A 17,948-nucleotide genomic window follows, 5' to 3' on the forward strand; every position below is an offset into this window, starting at 1 on the left:
GGTCGGTCATGTGTGGTAGCAACAATCAATCTTCCGTAAGTTGGGAACTAAGTCGTCTATATGTGTATTTAGTTTATGACTAATTTGCTTTCGTCCTTACTCCTTTAATCTGTGCTTGTGACTTGTGTCTTGTGAATGTGAGTAGGTACTTACCTACAAAATGTAAATTGTGATTTAATTAAAATAAAGATTTTTATAAAAAAATATTTTTGTTTAGTGTTTGCAGTAAATCGTAATTAGTGAGAAATCTCAAGAATTAAAATTATATTTATCTATACTTTAAATCTAGCCTTGATGTTTTTTTGAAGGCAAAGTTCCTTGTGTATTGTGTAGTGTTGTTCGCAAATCGTAGTTGTTATGACATGTAGGTAATTTATAAGTCCGATTTCCTTTCAGACTTCAGTGTGATAAGGAAGAATGATAATGACCTAATCTGAAAAATTTGTTTTGTTCGCCATGACTTCAAACTGGTAAATATCATATTACATTACTATTAAAAATAATCTATCCCTTGTGCATTACATTATTGGATGTAAATAATTATACGGTGTAAAATTTGTAGAGACTTACATATTATAGTCATCTGATAACCTGAACAAGCATTTAATTATCTCATATCTTTATCAGATTGGACTTTACATTTAAAGCTACCTAAATTCACTGTACACTAACATAAATAACTGTATGTGCAATACATTTGCATTGTGCTTGTAAAGTGGCTGTTATTTCATGATTACTGCTATAAAAACAAAATAGTACTATTTAAAACTTGCTATAACTATAAAAATATTAAAATACTTAGTTCCTGGTAGTACTGGGCTACTGGGTGATTTCAGATAAATTATGGAAAGCATAGTTTATTGGTACTTTTGCCACACACTGTAAGATTAATATTTTCAGAAGTTCCACTACATTGAGTTTAATTTGTTGCTCAGTTTAACTTTGTTAAATTGAAATAACACCATTGTATTCAGGTGTAGAAGATCAGTCAGGTAAAATAAGAACTTGTAGATAAAAGAGACCTTAAGATATTATAGATCTATAGGTACTTATCTAGATGTAAACAATCTTCAAATGACCTTATAAAAATATAAATATGCTTTTAAAAAGTAAATAAAATCATACTTAAATAAAATAAACAAGTTCTCTCTGAACTTGGACTTCAACATCTCTAGATTCTTTACATTAGTTTTGTACTTAAAGTATTTAAAAAAAAAAACTTCTGAAATGGTAAAATTATTGAACCAACATTTCTAATTCTTTAATTAAATGTTAAAATTTTATCATAATATAAATGTAATTACATATAATGTTTTTAATTTTTTAGATTGAATTTTGTATTTTTTATGATGTGGAAAAATTACTTCTAAAATAACATTATGATATAACCATATCACTATGACAGAAAGCATTTCAACACTTACTGCTCCTATTTCACTGTCCACATATCATCAGCTGAGTTTAACAGGTGAGTTGGCAAAATTACAATAATATGACTAATCAAAAAGTAGAAGAAGAATAGTGAAGACAATTTTCCATCCACAACCAACCAATTTATATTATCTATTTCCTAAATTAGTGACCACCTGCTTTCCCTGATTAACTTACTCTACTTTCAATGGTCAAATCATGCAGCAAAACTACCACCAGCTTTATGTTATTTTTCCACCACAAAATGTATTATATGTGTGTCTCCAGAATGAGAGTGTCAAAAGCCATTATCATTTCCAGTTAGTTTATATCTATGCCAAAATTTTATTCAATGTTAGTAAACTGAAAAACTTAGTTTTTATCAGAATCGATAGGAATATGCCACAAATGATTACTCTTAAGATTTTTTGTAGAAATCTTTTTGGTCCATATCACAAGGTGGAAGCAATGTTTAATAGTATACAGTGGTTCTGGTTACAAGTGTTCAATAGAATTCCAACCGATTTTAGCATCAATTCTCATATCATATCGCATTTGTGCCCAACTATGGTCATTTAATTTTATATGTCACAGAAGCACAATTTCTCATGGGCAGGTCCCACACAGACAACAGATGTCTTATTTTATATAGCTCAAATTGTAAACTAAAGTTCATATCTAGCATTTTAAAGAAGGGACACCAACATTTTTTTCAAAATCAAAATCAAAATTTGTTGTATCTACAAACATTGAAATAACTCTCTATTTTTGTATATCATTTATTTTGGCTCTATTTAAAATAGATACATGTTAAGCAAAAAAAAAGCAACTATCTAATTATGGTTGGACAAAAATGAGATATGATCCATGAAATGTATGTTTGTAGATTATGTTGTATTTTTTTTTTTTTTATTTAGCATTCAAGGTCCTCCTTCACTGACTGTCACATTGAATACAAATTAAACAAAATGGTCAATGAGATTGAGTGAGTTACATCCAATTGGTGTGATATATGCTGAAATGCATTAAAGTAAATAATCTTAATAATAATAAGAAATATGTAAACTCTGTAATGCATACTTTTTGGAATAATAATAATATCTTTATTGCCAGATTGTAAGCAGGTATACAAGGTGTAGTATAGTAAATTTGAACATAGTAAACAATATTTTTTGTCAAACTCAATTCATGTTATAGTCTAGGAATATACATAATCTATGAAGAATCTAATCAAACTTCATAAGGTTTTTACTCTGTTATTTATCCTGCTTTTATGAAGTATTGGAATTAAACTACAATTAAGATTATTTTGTTTTAATAATTTATGATACAAAATTGGTTCAGATTTGTTCTGGTGGTTTCTTTTGCATTTCTTTAACACTCTACTAGCATAATGTTTAGCATAATGCGATTTTACATTAAGATATGATGTAGTGTAGCGTGTCTCCATCCTCCAGGTGAAATTACAGTATAACTTAGGAATAAAATGTCTTAACTTGAGGATCATTAATGTTGAATATTGTGTTATGCATATTATGAGACAACAAACATGATATTATGATAAATATTTCCTTTATTTGTTTATAGTCTCGCTATGTATGTTTAGTTTCCAAAGAAGATTCCACTGCACTTTAATGGTCTGACTAATGAATTTAAACAAACTAGGTACAAAACCTTTGCTAACAGTATTTTCTGGAAAAATCTAAAAATTCATTAAATGACCTTATCAAAAATTAGCACTAAATATTTATTTGCCGGATTTTATTTGAAACACTGAAAATGAAACTAGGTTTAATAAAAAAAATTAAAAAAATCCCCATTGAGCAATGCTTCTCTGCTTCACTAAATGATTTTTTTTTGTTATTGAGCGTCCCCAATAAAATTCGGTTCCCTAAGTATTAAGAAAGGCAGCTATGGATGCAAAATTTGCAATACATATAAATATTGTGTGAGAATTAATTAATTGGTGCTCCTTAAAGGAGTGCTTGTTCAGAGTTCCACACAGACACTCAGAAGTCTTGTTATACCTTCCTGTAAATTATTTGACCTTGACATCAAATACATAATATATAATAAGAATCTAACTAAACTTCCGCTGCTGGGTCCCATCTAGACTTCGAGCTCCGCTTTAAACTGTACTCCGATTTAAATTTTTTTATGTAAAATATTTATTATGATTTCAGTTGAATCAGCAAGCATTAGAAATTCTGGATTTCTTAAACCAAATCCTTATTTACAAGTTTTAATAGATGACAAAATTTCAAGAAGAACAGAGGTACTGAAAAACACATTGCATCCAAAATGGAAGGAAGATTTTACAGTTCTTGTTACACCATTGTCACAAATATTATTTCGTCTGGCAGACCATCATAGTTTCAGGAAAGACCACATTATTGGGGAAAAAAAAGTAAACCTATTAAAAATACTATTACATTTTAATGGAAAATGTGAAAACGTTGAGCTGAGTATAGGTACTGAGATGATTATTTCTTAACACTCCTTCAAATTTACAACATATGTCAACATAAAAATAATTATTCTATTTTGTTTCAGATTTGATGAAAACAGTATCTCCAGATAATGCATCTACTGCAAACACTGAAGTAAAAGCTGCGGAACTAGTAGTATTGCTTGATGGTTTAAGAATAGATCCATCCATTTTGAGTCAGTCCCATGAAGTGCTAGGAGAGTCTGGCACCTCGCGAAGTTCTCATGCTGAAGGTGTCAGAGCTCGAATTAGAGGGAGAAACAATGTTGAATCATTGAGATCTATGGTGCATTCCCTATCTTTAAGAGTGAGTGTGGTTTTATTATCACAATGTTCGTTTATTATTTTTAATTTAATTAATTAATACATTTGTACACTCCGATAAAGGTTATGATACAGGTTAGTTTAATTGGATACAATTTATAAGGAAATTTAATTTTAGTTATGTTTGTTAGTCTATAATTAGCTGCTCTCTGCAGATAAGGATAAATGTATGATTTTTGTTCCGTCATAATAATTTTAGCAGAGGTTAAATATCTCTGTATTTATTTAGTAAAAAAGTAGATTAGACATTTTTTTTTGAGTTACACTTCATTACACACACGCGCGATATGAATTCAGATGGGAGCGAATTTTTTGGAATGAAATAAAAATCCAGAGATTACTAAATTGGCTTTGCCCAACCCCTCAGAGCAGATTCAGCCACATGTTCCGGTTATCAATACAAATAACAACGCTGAAGAGATTTGTCAATTTGTTTGAACGTTCAATTCTCTAGAAATTAGGATTTAAAAATCTTTATTGCATTTGATAGCCTAAATGATAAACTACGACCCTTAGGAGTAAGACAGAAACGAAACTCTTTGCTAAGCTATTACGCGGGCAGGCGATGAGATTCGGCGGGTCGTGGGATATAAGAAGAAATTTTCGTAGGAGAGTTTATATCAAAAATTTACTTATCAGAGGTTGTACGCGGTCGAAGTCGTAGGAAACCGCAAGTTATCGATAATCGTTAAATACCGCAGATAACTATTCTATCAGAGAGATCTGTGGTGTGGAAAGCTAATAGGTTGAAAACTGCTGCCACTTCAAGTGTTTGAGATCCTGCCCATTTTTATAACTGAAATTAATTATTTAATAGCTTTACATAGTTGCGAATAGTCAAATAATCTCGTGTACAAAAGATCTTCAGATTGTTATTTTACAGCTGTATTAGATATAAGCAAATCAAAAACTTTTATTAGGCGCACTTTGCACATAAATGAATTACTGTATATATAGGTGTATGGTCAATAAATGCGTCTCCAGTATAGTATGAGGCACCGAGAGGGTAATATTTTATATACAGCTTAGTACGCACACTGTTTGATGTGTGTTTGTTCTGTGATATATCTTATTGTTATAATAGTTTGCGCGGTGCTAGCTTATAGTGTATATCGGTTTCCCTTGGTTTTCCTAAGTTGCCTGGAAGAGATCGCTACTAAGTGATAAGGCCACCCTTTGTATGCTACTTTTTAAGTTTACTTAGAAATAAACTTAAAAAATAGTTCATAAATAAATAAATAGTGTGTGCGCTAAGAACTGAGTTTTCGGGTTTCGGTTTATGTCGTTACGTGTCACACAGCCACCGCCGGGTCCTCCGCCGCTGAGCAATGGTGCGGTGGGTGCGCAGGAGAGCGGCGCGGGACCTTCGCGCCAGGAACCCGCCGTCACCGCCGCGACCGCTGGGTCCGCACTGTCGCCCGCAGCCGCCGCGCCCGCAACTGAAGAGCCGCTGCCACCCGGCTGGGAGATGCGATATGATGTCTACGGCAGAAGGTGAGACTTCTAACAAAAAAATTTTTTAACAAGTGTTATTCATGTAGAACTTATCACAGGCACCTATGAAGCGTTCATACATATAATATGTTACTATTAATGTTAGATGATGGTGATAACTACATTGGTTAACTTAAAACCAAAAATAGGAGCGTTCAAAACGCGCCCTGATCTAAGAGGAGCCCATAACAAACTTATCCGGATTGTCCGGACATGTCCACCAGTTCCGCATGCGGATGGCTTGTGCATCGCGGTCTATTCCATCTATCCAGCGCACTTTTGGCCTCCTATCGAACTCCGCACGTCATGCTGTGACGTAATAATCTTCTTTGGTTGGTGAAATTTGTCCACGCGTTGAACATGTCCAGCCCACTGCAGTCTTAGGATGTGTATGTGGTGGACAATGTTTGGCTTCTATATATATTTAAATTATATATCTTATTTTGATAATAGTTTGCGCGTTGGTAAATCAAGGTTTTACCATCTAAGAATTCAGTCAATGTGATCACAGGCCGCTATACTAAGTCGCTAGTTTGTTAAATTTCGCAATACGAGCATGACGAGGTCATCGTTGAAGCGACAGTTGTTCCCCACCATTAGCCGCTCAGTGCATTTAAGGAAGTTTTAATTTCAAAAGGCTATGAATGATGATGATTCATTAAGGTGATGTGTGGCAGGTATTATGTAGACCACAACACGCGTTCGACGTCGTGGGAGCGACCGCTGCCACTGGCGCCGGGCTGGGAGGTGCGACGCGACGCGCGCGGCCGCGTTTACTACGTGGACCACAACACGCGGTCTACCACGTGGCAACGGCCCGACACGGAGCGCCTGGCACGTTTCCAGCATTGGCGCGGCGAGCGGCGCCACGTGGTCGCGCAGGGCAATCAGCGCTTCCTGTATCCGCCTCCGCAGCCTCCCCACCCGCCCCAGCCGCCCAGCCAGCCTGCCGTCGACAACGACCCGCCACCCTCGGGTAACCATTGCTGCTACTTCTATAATAAACATTTCTGTTCTGAACTTCTGCTATTAAAAAAATCTTATTTTTTATATTGAAAATTGGAATAATCTTCTCAGATTAATGTATTGTCATCGGTCCTCGATATGTCTACAAAGTTTGTAAGAAATCTGACCGTTCAAAGTGGGACAAAATCGAGCTCAAATGGGTCAGTTACATACATACATACAGGTGAAGCTAATATAAAGCATGTAAAAAGGCGAATTCTTAAAATTTGTAAATTTATTATACCAGGTGATAAATAATTTCTTTTATATGTATCATATACGGGAGCTAAGATGATGTGCTCGACTGTAATCAATTGGCAGATCTTCCTCCGACTGAGGTCGAACCATTCGTCTTTGGAAGTTGGATATGGTGTGAACACTTTGTTAGCGCGATGCAGGATCTTTGTGGTGCCATCTAGTTAGATAATGTGGAGACCGCGACAAATCATACAATTTTAACCAACTTTTTTTGAAAATTGGAAAAAAGATGAACGTCGGAGGCGTATGCAATTTTTTTTAAACTTTACTTAACTTGCTTATAGAACATTCGTGTGATTAAGTAATAAGTAGTTAATATAGGTATTTAATAGTCATTTGATTAATATAAACCGTTAAACAGTCCCAGTCGGAGGTTTTTCTATGTTATTAGGTTTAGCCGTTCTGTTAGCCGACTTCCCTGCGCCCCGCAACACGGCAGTTAACGGGGACATGGGTTCGATTACATTCGAACCCATGTACCCAAATCGGTAGTACAGAGTTACCTTAGTTATTTGGTCGCCCATCCCAGTTATTATCAGCACCAATAATAATATTACATGTAACTGAAAACGATGATTAGCCCCGAGAGAACTAGAAAATTAAAGAACAAGTATTGTCAAGTAATATTTTAACTTGAAAATCTTTTTGAAACATCTAACTATAATTGAAATATTTGGTTCCTTTTATTGTTAATTTCGCCTCCAGCGTTATCAATCTTAAAATTATCAGTGCAAAATGTAATTTATCAGAAATCATATAAGTCCTATATAATTAGGATAAGAGATATCGTAAATATAAAGAATTTATACTTATAAGGATAACATATTAAATATATACTATTTATATTTATGATATTGACAACTTATAAATATGCTAGATGTTCAATATCATTATCATATCAACCGATGAATTGCACTGCTGGACATGTCTTTCTCAAGGATTTATTTTTTCCACGGTTTAATGACTCTTGTGACCAGCAAGTCTCTGCACCTATTGATGTCGCGAGGCCGCCACTCCGGTCCTAACCCAAACGTTAATCAGTTTGCTATAATATGCCACTTATACCACTTTATGTGGGGTCGGCAACAACATTATCCATTGCATACAAATAGCCCACGGCTGGATTAAAGGCCTCTCCCAATAGAAGGGTTTGCCCATAATCTGGGCAAGCTGCCAAGCTGGGCAGATTAGATAGTAGTAGTAGCACTGTAGTGGACTAGTGGTGTAGGAGGGAAGTGCTGCCCGCACTCTGTTATATTCCCTTTGTCGCCTCGTACACCTGCGGTAAGAGAAGGGGTGGCAAGTGTTTCTGATTTGCCGTTAAACTTGAAGAAAGACATATTGTATCTTTTTTGCATATTTCTTAATGACCGACCGCCTGTTGGACTTCAAACTTCCTTGGGAATAATCTTTAAGTTTAAGGGGGTTAGGTTGTAATCCTCTTTCAATCGGAAAGTCAGGCATTCTCGCTCAGGGAGAATGCACATGATGATATTATTCCGGACTCTTTCGGTGGAGTTCCTCTTCGGATCAGATGTATTGTAATTCGAAGATCTCAACCTTATTCGCCGTTACGGAATGCCCAGCAGATTAAAACATCAAGTTGCAACATCAAAATAATATTTAATTTAATTATTGATGAAATAATATATTATAAGTTTCATTATAATAATATGTAATTACTTAAAAAATATAAATATAATATTTAAATATGCGGGGCGTAGAGATTGGCGTCACGGCATTAAAGGGCGTAATGCTGTTTTCTGTCGCGGCATACGGGTCGAATGGAATGCAAAGACGCGCTTATAGAGGTTTCACATCAAAAATAAGGAAATATTTAAATTATTGTTTGTTTTGCAGTGAATAGCATCTCGATGCCGGCCGCGGGCGCTGTCAGCGCAGGCGGGTCGGCTACAGCGGGCGGGGCCGCGAGTACTGCGGCCGAAGACGCACTGGGCGCTTTACCGGCGGGCTGGGAGCGCCGCGTGCAGCCGGACGGTCGCGTCTACTACGTAAATCACAAGAACCGCACCACACAGTGGGAGGATCCGCGCACGCAGGTTATTTTCACACTATATAGTTTATTAGCGACCCCACGGGACTTCATTCGCTAACAACTGCTAATAAGCGGGCTAAAACTTTTGTTAAATCCCAATTTTGAATGATAACGACTAAGTCACCTGAAGTTATCCTTGCGGCTTCAAAGTCTCAATATATTTTTATATGCAATTTAATTTTATAAAATTTATAATTCCTCCAAGTGTAGGTAAAAACTAATAAAAATTTTAACAGTTTTTTGTCAGTGGTTTGAACTTAATATTACAAATGTTGTTTTGGTTGCAGGGTCAAGAAATAAGTGCCTTAGAAGAGGCTCTACCAGCCGGCTGGGAGAGCCGGTTCACGGAGGAGGGCACGCGCTACTTCGTAGACCACAACACACGGACCACCACATTCCAGGACCCGCGGCCAGGCGCGCCGCAGGGCCCTCAGGGCGCGTACGGAGTGCCGCGCGCCTACGAACGCTCCTTCCGCTGGAAGCTCAGCCAGTTCCGGTACCTCTGCCAGAGCAACGCGCTGCCAAGCCACATAAAGATTACCCTGTCGCGGCAAACACTGTTCGAGGATTCCTATCACCAAGTATGAATCGACTGAAAAAAAATCTCTTTAATTAGCCTTTTCAATTAGTATTAATTGAATTTTTGAATAATTACATCAGAAAAAATATTTTTCATACAGTTTACCCGTGTAATATTCCCGTAGCTTCAACGCCTCGCAAGCTTCCACCATTACAGTGTAATCTCACTAATCCGGCACTATTAAAAACCGGAGTGTGCCGGATTATTGGAATGTTCGGATTACTGGGTTATACTGAAAAAGTCATCGGTAATAAATAAAATAAAGCATTTCATAGAGAGGATAAATAATCCGTTTATTTGACATTTTTAACTATAAACTAGTCACACTTGAAAGAAACAATACGTTAGCACGTTAGATAAGTTTTGAGGTTAGACCGCTAGTCGATGACGCAGCGACCAAAGCGCACAGGTATAGAGGGGAAAGGGAGGCGTGGGCGGAGGGTGCCGGATTATTGGACGTGCCGATCTATCGAAGTGCCGGATTAGTGAGATTATACTGTACTTTGAAAGGCAATATAAACAAAGTGTTTATCGTGGCAGGTTTCGCCCGCAGCACGCAATGCAAACCCCTTGCGTACGCGTGAGCGCAGCGGCAATCTGGTCTGGAGACTCGAAGGCGTTATATTTTATGACTATTCGCATTATACGCAATTGAAGCCGTAAAGACCGATATGCAAGTCGACCCGTATTATTAAACTTTACACAACGTCACAGTGCTGCGTGTGTGTACGCAATTACAAAATAATAAGTCGTGCGTGGAACTCAATCCATGAATTATCTATATATCGCAGAAGTAAAAGGCAGTGTGAACTGTTTAGGGGTCGTAAATTTATAAAATCCATCTTAAAAAAAAGTTAAACATTTACAGTTACTATTGTGTTTCAGATCATGAGGCTACCGGCATACGAGCTGCGACGACGGCTATATATTATATTCCGTGGGGAAGAAGGTCTGGACTACGGAGGCGTCAGTCGAGAATGGTTCTTTTTACTTTCACATGAAGTGCTCAACCCTATGTACTGTCTGTTCGAATACGCCAACAAAAACAACTACAGTCTACAAATAAATCCGGCCAGTTACGTCAACCCGGATCACCTTCTTTATTTTAAGTTCATAGGCAGGTTTATCGCGATGGCTCTTTACCACGGAAGGTTCATATATTCTGGTTTCACGATGCCATTCTATAAAAGGATGCTAAATAAAAAGTTAACTATGAAGGACATTGAATCTATCGATCCCGAATTTTATAACTCCTTGGTTTGGATTAAAGACAATAATATAGACGAGTGTGGCCTTGAAATGTGGTTCAGCGTGGACTTCGAAGTGTTAGGTCAAGTAATACACCACGAGCTGAAACCGTCGGGTGATAAGGACCGCGTCACAGAAGTAAGTAGCTTTTAATATACTTATGTTAACATTTACATGATAGCAATGTTAATGTTAAGTTAGCAAAGAAAATTAAGTTATTTATTAAAAAAAATTGCCCGCTAGCGATGCCCGCATAAGGCATTGTTCGCTAGTCAAGTAACAAAGCAAAAATTAATTTATTGTGTAGGCAAAACATGAAAATTTCCTAAACAGAACCAAAAGACGCCCGAATTACAATCGATCAATCAATACAGGATTCCGCGGCTGTAGCTTTGATTTAAGTTTCGTTACGCGAGTTTCGTGCGCAGTGAAGTCTGGTTTGATGAAAACATTTCTAGGAATAAATTTACTCTGTTTTTATGATTCAGTAATAATGTTATGTTTTTATTTTATTTCCAGGCTAACAAAGAACAATATTTACAATTAGTTACGCAATGGCGAATGACACGTGGAATTGAGGAACAAACAAACGCTTTTCTTGATGGTTTTAACGAGGTACAATGAAACTGTTAAGTAAAGAACAATAAAAAGGATGAAGGATATGACAGGATAAGCAATGGTTCACTGACCACTTCTCATTACAGGTTGTACCATTAGAATGGCTGAAATACTTCGACGAGCGTGAATTGGAGTTGATGCTATGCGGCATGCAGGAGGTGGACGTTGAGGATTGGCAGCGCAACACCATCTACCGCCATTACACGCGCACCAGCAAGCAGGTCGCCTGGTTCTGGCAGGTACGTGTCAGTGCTTAACAACGCAAAGTGGGGCTGGTGGAACTTACTAAATATCTAGGGCACCTATATCCTTAACTCACTATGAAATATGACATATCTTATGACATTAATTTCCATTACACTCTGTAGTAGCAGTACGACATAAAGTGTTGTGCTCATACTCAATTTAATGTATCTGAAGTCAGGGCAGGGTAGATTGGAAAAACTGCAAGACGTATTACAGAGTGTTGGCCCGAGTATTAGCCGAACGACAGTACATCTATGTAGGGAATTCGACGGTCCCTCCTGCATTAAATCCTGCAAAAATGTAAAATATATGCATTTGACCTTGATAAAAAAGGAATGCATGGATTGTGGGGAATGGGGCTTGCGTGTAAAAGGAGTGCATAGTGAGGTGACGGCTTATTGAGGGGAGTGGATGGAAATGGCATGTTGAGCCGACGCACTAATAGCCAGAAGGAGAAAAGTAGTAAATTTAATGTTGAATTTATACTTATTTTACAACACGATGAAGTTAGCCTTCAACGAGAATTATTTAATTTTGTATTCGTATTAATTTATGTCGTATTTTTACCCTCAAAAGTAGGCGAGAAAGAGGCGATCTCATTAAAACTTATAAAATATTAAATAAGTATTACAACACTCCAAACTGAGGAAATATTTTCAAAAAAGAGTAACCCCAGATTAACGGGCTATGGTCTCAAACTTATATTTCAACAGACATCGTCTAATCCTTCCAAGCACTTTATCAGCAATAGAGTTATAAAAATATGGAATGCCCCGCCCGAATATGTAGTGACTGCAGTATTACTGAATCAGTTTAAAAATAGACTGGACAAACATCAAAAAGACAGAGCACAAGAAATGATATAGACGCGTCAGCGAAAGCTGTTAATTCCATTGTATAATAATAATAATAATATTTTTTGTGCAGAACTCTGTTCACATTTATTAAATTGTTTTAGTTTGTTCGACAAATGGACAACGAAAAGCGGGCCAGACTATTGCAGTTTGTAACAGGCACCTGTCGAGTTCCCGTGGGTGGTTTTGCTGAACTCATGGGTTCTAATGGACCACAACGTTTTTGTATAGAAAAGGTGAGAATAAAAATGTTAACTACATAATAATTAGTCGCAACTCCATGGTAACAATAATGATCTTACAATCGAAAACTTATAGTACCTTAACCTTTTAATAATAACCAGGGTTTTTATTTAAAACGAATATCGGCTTGGAAGTTCCACCGTTCTGTACCGTGATTACTGTACGCTGTGTTACTAAAAAAACATCGTATGACACTGTGCCAAATAAATCTAATCTTGAAAAGATACCAGCGAAACAGGCTTGCCTAGTGTGGGTACCAAAAGAACTCGTATTTATGTTCGAAATTGTCGATAACTTTTAAAAGTGTTATTAATAAAACTATCACATTTATGATACGAGTTTGATTAAGTATTACGAAAACGGGAAATAAATAATGACGGTTGATTCTGTGTCACGAGGAATATTATAAGCCCCTTTTTGCTTAAAAATATGGAGCTTATTCAGCCACTGCTATTTTATTTCAACCGCCTTATTTTTTAAGAACACTGAATGCCTTTTTTATCATACGATAATTTATATAATTACAGGTCGGTAAGGACACGTGGCTGCCGCGCTCGCACACCTGCTTCAACCGACTCGACCTTCCGCCTTATAAAAGTTACGAACAATTGTGCGAGAAATTAAATTACGCTATCGAGGAAACTGAAGGTTTCGGTCAGGAGTAAATAAATTCGCTAATAGCACTATTGAATAATGTAAATTATTATCACATTAATTTTTTAACTGCACCGACACCAATGAACGAATTACGCAATGGAACTGGTGCCGTCGTAAAAAGACCAACCAAATACTTGTATGAATATTTTGTTTAAACTATAATTTTATTATGTAGATATCCTTAGTGTATTATGCCAGTTATATAAGATATATTTTGTTTGAACTATATTTATAAAGTTCGTCTATAAAGTTCAATAAAATCTTTAAAAGCAAGACTTGTTATTTTGTCTACCCATATAATTATTATAAATATTTGTCCATAGTCTAACTATACTAATATTATAAAGAGGTAAAGTTCGTGAGTTTGTGAGGTTGTCACAAGTAATCTCCGTATTTACTGAATCTATATTTTTGAAAATTCATTTAACAATATAAAGTCACACTATTTGTGAGTGCCGCACGTTATATTGTAACGGTTCTAGCCAGAGGTATTAAAAGATGGTTCACGTCATCACAGATTTTATTTAGACTAAAAAAAGGTCAGAGGTCGTGGGTGAAAGGAACCCGTCAATTAATTTGCTTCCCAATTCTGCAGTGGGCGAGTACTGCCCTAGCTTGTGGCCGGTGATTACGTGGCCCAGAAGAAGCAGGCGGAGACACGAGCTGGTCTTCAGCTGCACCGAAATGCAAGCAGGAACCGGCACGTTGGCGATGCAACGCTGGTGATCGGCGTCGGAGGTGACGTCGACAAAAATCGAGTGTCAACCTTGGACCCTGGAATTTACGTCCAGCGTGTGAGTCGTAAAAAAATATAATGCGGCGGCCGCGCGGCGTCCAGTCTCTGGTAGTAATTATGGGCGTCTGCGAGTGCCGTGCGAAGTGAGAAAAACGCGAGCGCGGTTGGTCCCCGCGCACCGGGATGCCAGTTTCGCGACATAATAGGAAGATTGTCCGCGCGCAGATTCCAACAATATTAATTTATAAAATTAAATAGACAGTTTATTACGTTACAATATATTGACCTGAAAACTGAAAAGACCTTTTCGTGGTAGTCGGATTTGCAAAGTATTTCTGAGAAAGAAAGCGTTTCTTACGAACGTTGCCTTAACGACGATGCTTAGCTTGAAAATGCCTACAAAATGTCAGCGACAGTATATGTATAACTTTTATATTTAAGTAACAAAAAGTAGTTTTTTATATTACAAAAATATACTAAATCTTTAGGTCATATTATCAAAAATTATGAATTCTTATCAAGATAAGTAAACTTTTCGTCTCAAGTATTTAAAATAAAATACTTCAGTTTTATAATAAAACGATAGGTTTGGAACCGCGACCATGTTGTAATCTTTTGAGTGATATTAATTCTCTTAGAAGGTTTTTTATATGTTCAACATGTCAACCTATTTAGTAATAATCTATGTTGGCTTATATCGCGTTGGAACTTTTGAGGGACGGTGTAATATTTTGGTACCGAATAATAACATTACGTCTAGTGTATTTATTCAATAATTTGAAGCCCGGTAATATAGCCAAATTGGCATGCAAATGCATACATAAATTTGCAGTCTTAATATAACCCTTCTTTTGGAAGTCAGGAAATAAATCATAGACTCTGTACTAGCAGAACCACATTCATAATATCATCACGAATAAAAATGTTAACGCCCAATTATAGTCTAATTATCGGCTTAAGGCTATATAACAACATACTAGGACGAACAAGCTACGTTAAGCAATGTTGCAAAAACTGAAAAAAAAAACCTTTCTGAGAGAGTCCGAAGAGAGATTCCGGTAAATGTGACTTTAAAATGACTGATATTTAATGCTTATAATTAACCCTAGTCGATTTCTATGCGACACTTACCAGAACGGTAAATAGGTGGGCGGCACGTCTTTGTCAGCAGGGTGGTTACCAGCCACGGCCGAAGTCTTCCACCAGACCAGACCAGGAAATATTAAGAAATTAAAAATTCCAAATTGCTCCTGCTGGGGATCGAACCCAGGGCTTCCCACGTATAAGACAGCAACGCTCACCGCCTTGCCAGGGAGATCGTTAAGAAAAATAGTTCGGAAAAGCTAAGCAAAGTGGTTAGTAATAAAAATACTCTAAGGTTCTTTAGCGCTTTTTTTAGAGGAACAGGACCACCACACTTTTGTGCCAAATCTCTGGAATTTTCAGTATCCTGTCTCCAGATGCAATGCGTCAAATCTGCTGCAATTTCGTCATCACGCGCCTTGCCGTTCGAATGCATTTATTTCATTATTTCGAATGAAATTCTGGCATAAAATATACCTACAATATTTCTAGCATTTGACTTAAAGCTATTTTAAAGTTTTTCTACATAACATGGAACCTAATACTGAGCCCTCATTCTCAGTAACAGATTATTGCTGTTATTTGGGAATTTATTAATAAAAGCTACTTTGAGACCACAGATGTGCTAAGCTGGATCAGCCTAGGATGATGTATGATATCCACCAATAAGGACCTATTATTTTCATAGCACCGGTGGGAACGCGTTCAATGAAGTTGTTTTAATGTATAGATACATGCTAAGGCTGGGAGCTAAGTATGTTAGTACACATTTACTCCCTCTGCTACTGGCGCATCCACACATGCCCGGCGGCACGGCCGGCGGCATGGCCGGCGGCCGGGCCGCCGGCCATGCCGCCGGCTCATGCATCTTTTACCTGCGGCACGCGCGGCTTTTGGTGCCGGCGGCAGTTTGCTTGCGGCTTCGATACGGAGTGGTAGTGTTGTCGTATTCATTTAAATAACAAAATGACAGAATTTAACTGGGATGATAGTGCTGTACTTTTATTAATAGAAAAGTATCAAGAAAATGAACTATTGTGGAACCCAAGGCATATGGATTTCAAGAATCGCAACAAAAGAAACGATGCTGTTAGGGATATTGCTTCTGTGTTCAACATAGCATCAACAGAAATTGAGAGAAAACTGAAGAATTTATCTAGCCATTATTTTCGAGAAAAACGCAAATTTGAAGAATCTAAAAGGAGTGGATCTGGACGGGATGATGTTCAATTGCCGAAATGGTTTGCTTATAAGGCGTTATCATTTCTTAATGACAAGAATGCACCGGTACCGACTCTGAACAGCCACACACCTAGTGTAAGTACCCATCAAATTCTTATAATTACCTAAGTAGACTAGTTGGTCGACCATAATAAATTTAAAATACATATTTCATTATGCAATATTTTCGTTAATAGGGGTAGGTACAAAGTTTTTGCTTCGCGTATTAATATTTTAGATACCTACTACCTACAACCCGGTAACAATACATAATACCACGGAGCGCGGGCGAGCATACTCTCGTTTTTGACCTTATGTAGTCGGCATAACACTTACCGAAAGCGAAGTATTCGGGAATAAGCGCTCGTGAAGAGTGTACAGGGTTACTGGTGAGACATTTGCAATACTTGAGGACGTGATATATGGCCAACTAGCTGATGCCCGCGACTTCGTTCGCGTGGATTAAGTTTTTAAAATCCCTTGGGAACTCTTTGATTTTCCGGGATAAAAAGTAGCCTATGTCACTCTCCAGGACCTTAACTATCCCCATGCAAAAAATCATGTCGATCCGTAGCTCTGTTGCGGCGTGATTCAAGGACAAACCAACAAACACACTTTCGCATTTATAATATTAGTATATATTAGTATGAAGTATGAAGTATGATATGTAAGATGAAAAAAAATATATAAAGAAATAATATCAATTATTTACTGAGTAAATGTAGCTTAAACTTACATAATTATTTGTATACACTATACATACATGTTATGTTTATAAGCTTGGTTTTTATTTAATATTTACATACTGATAGGATATATTCAAAATATAGTATTGAAGCTTGTTTGCAATTATTTATAAGATTTCCTTTTTATTTTCAGTCTTCTCAAGATAATATCACTCCCCAGACTACGCTACCTTCGACAAGGACTTCACGAAAGCGAAATATAGAGAGAGAACCTGAAGTTGATGAAGCTTTGCAATTACTGAGGGAGATCACGTCTAATGCAAGGCAACGCGATGATGCTGCTATATTTGCAGACTATATAAGTAGCAAGTTGAGGAAGATGGATCATTACACGATGTGTACAGTACAACATCAAATCCAGAATATTATCTATGAAGCAGAAATGAGAATGGGTTCGATGAATTTTGATACTAGTAATACTACTCAGCCTCTTCGTTATCAAAATGTTCGTCCAGGATACTTCACCGGCCAACCTACAACGTTAGCAATGTCACCGTCGCCCTCAACTTCGCGCTCTTACTCTGTTCAATCAGACTATGAAATGCAAAATAGCCCAGATGTCAATACAAGTGACAGTCTGTTACAAGTCTTGGAAAATAATTTAACCAAATAATTTAACCGAAAATAGTGTAATAGATTAAAATAAGGTTACATATTAAAATGACGAAAAACGCAATGCCT

The 17,948-nt window shown here is 37.0% G+C and overlaps 2 protein-coding genes across 4 annotated transcripts; both read left to right on the forward strand.

The window, feature by feature from the left end:
* The first annotated feature begins 74 nt into the window (after nucleotides 1-74).
* LOC120637056 (E3 ubiquitin-protein ligase Su(dx)) lies at nucleotides 75-13,746 on the forward strand. Of its 3 annotated transcripts, none has more exons than XM_039908655.1 (14): nucleotides 75-137; nucleotides 397-470; nucleotides 1,328-1,468; nucleotides 3,594-3,881; nucleotides 3,964-4,205; nucleotides 5,523-5,716; nucleotides 6,394-6,692; nucleotides 8,840-9,039; nucleotides 9,323-9,616; nucleotides 10,501-11,001; nucleotides 11,383-11,478; nucleotides 11,568-11,720; nucleotides 12,686-12,817; nucleotides 13,352-13,746. In XM_039908655.1, the coding sequence occupies exons 3-14, from the start codon at nucleotides 1,399-1,401 to the stop codon at nucleotides 13,487-13,489; spliced, it is 2,607 nt and encodes an 868-aa protein (XP_039764589.1). In that variant the 5' UTR covers nucleotides 75-137; nucleotides 397-470; nucleotides 1,328-1,398; the 3' UTR covers nucleotides 13,490-13,746. The 3 variants fall into 3 exon arrangements, with proteins under 3 accessions (XP_039764589.1, XP_039764590.1, XP_039764591.1); XM_039908656.1 differs by having other exon boundaries at nucleotides 127-145; XM_039908657.1 differs by lacking the exon at nucleotides 75-137 and adding an exon at nucleotides 221-239.
* Nucleotides 13,747-16,134: 2,388 nt separating this feature from the next.
* LOC120637462 lies at nucleotides 16,135-17,933 on the forward strand. Its single transcript, XM_039909315.1, has 2 exons — nucleotides 16,135-16,617; nucleotides 17,401-17,933. The coding sequence occupies exons 1-2, from the start codon at nucleotides 16,267-16,269 to the stop codon at nucleotides 17,878-17,880; spliced, it is 831 nt and encodes a 276-aa protein (XP_039765249.1). The 5' UTR covers nucleotides 16,135-16,266; the 3' UTR covers nucleotides 17,881-17,933.
* The last annotated feature ends 15 nt before the right edge of the window (nucleotides 17,934-17,948 follow it).

This window comes from Pararge aegeria, chromosome 3 (genome assembly GCF_905163445.1).
Source record: "Pararge aegeria chromosome 3, ilParAegt1.1, whole genome shotgun sequence".
Lineage (NCBI taxonomy): Eukaryota > Metazoa > Arthropoda > Insecta > Lepidoptera > Nymphalidae > Pararge > Pararge aegeria.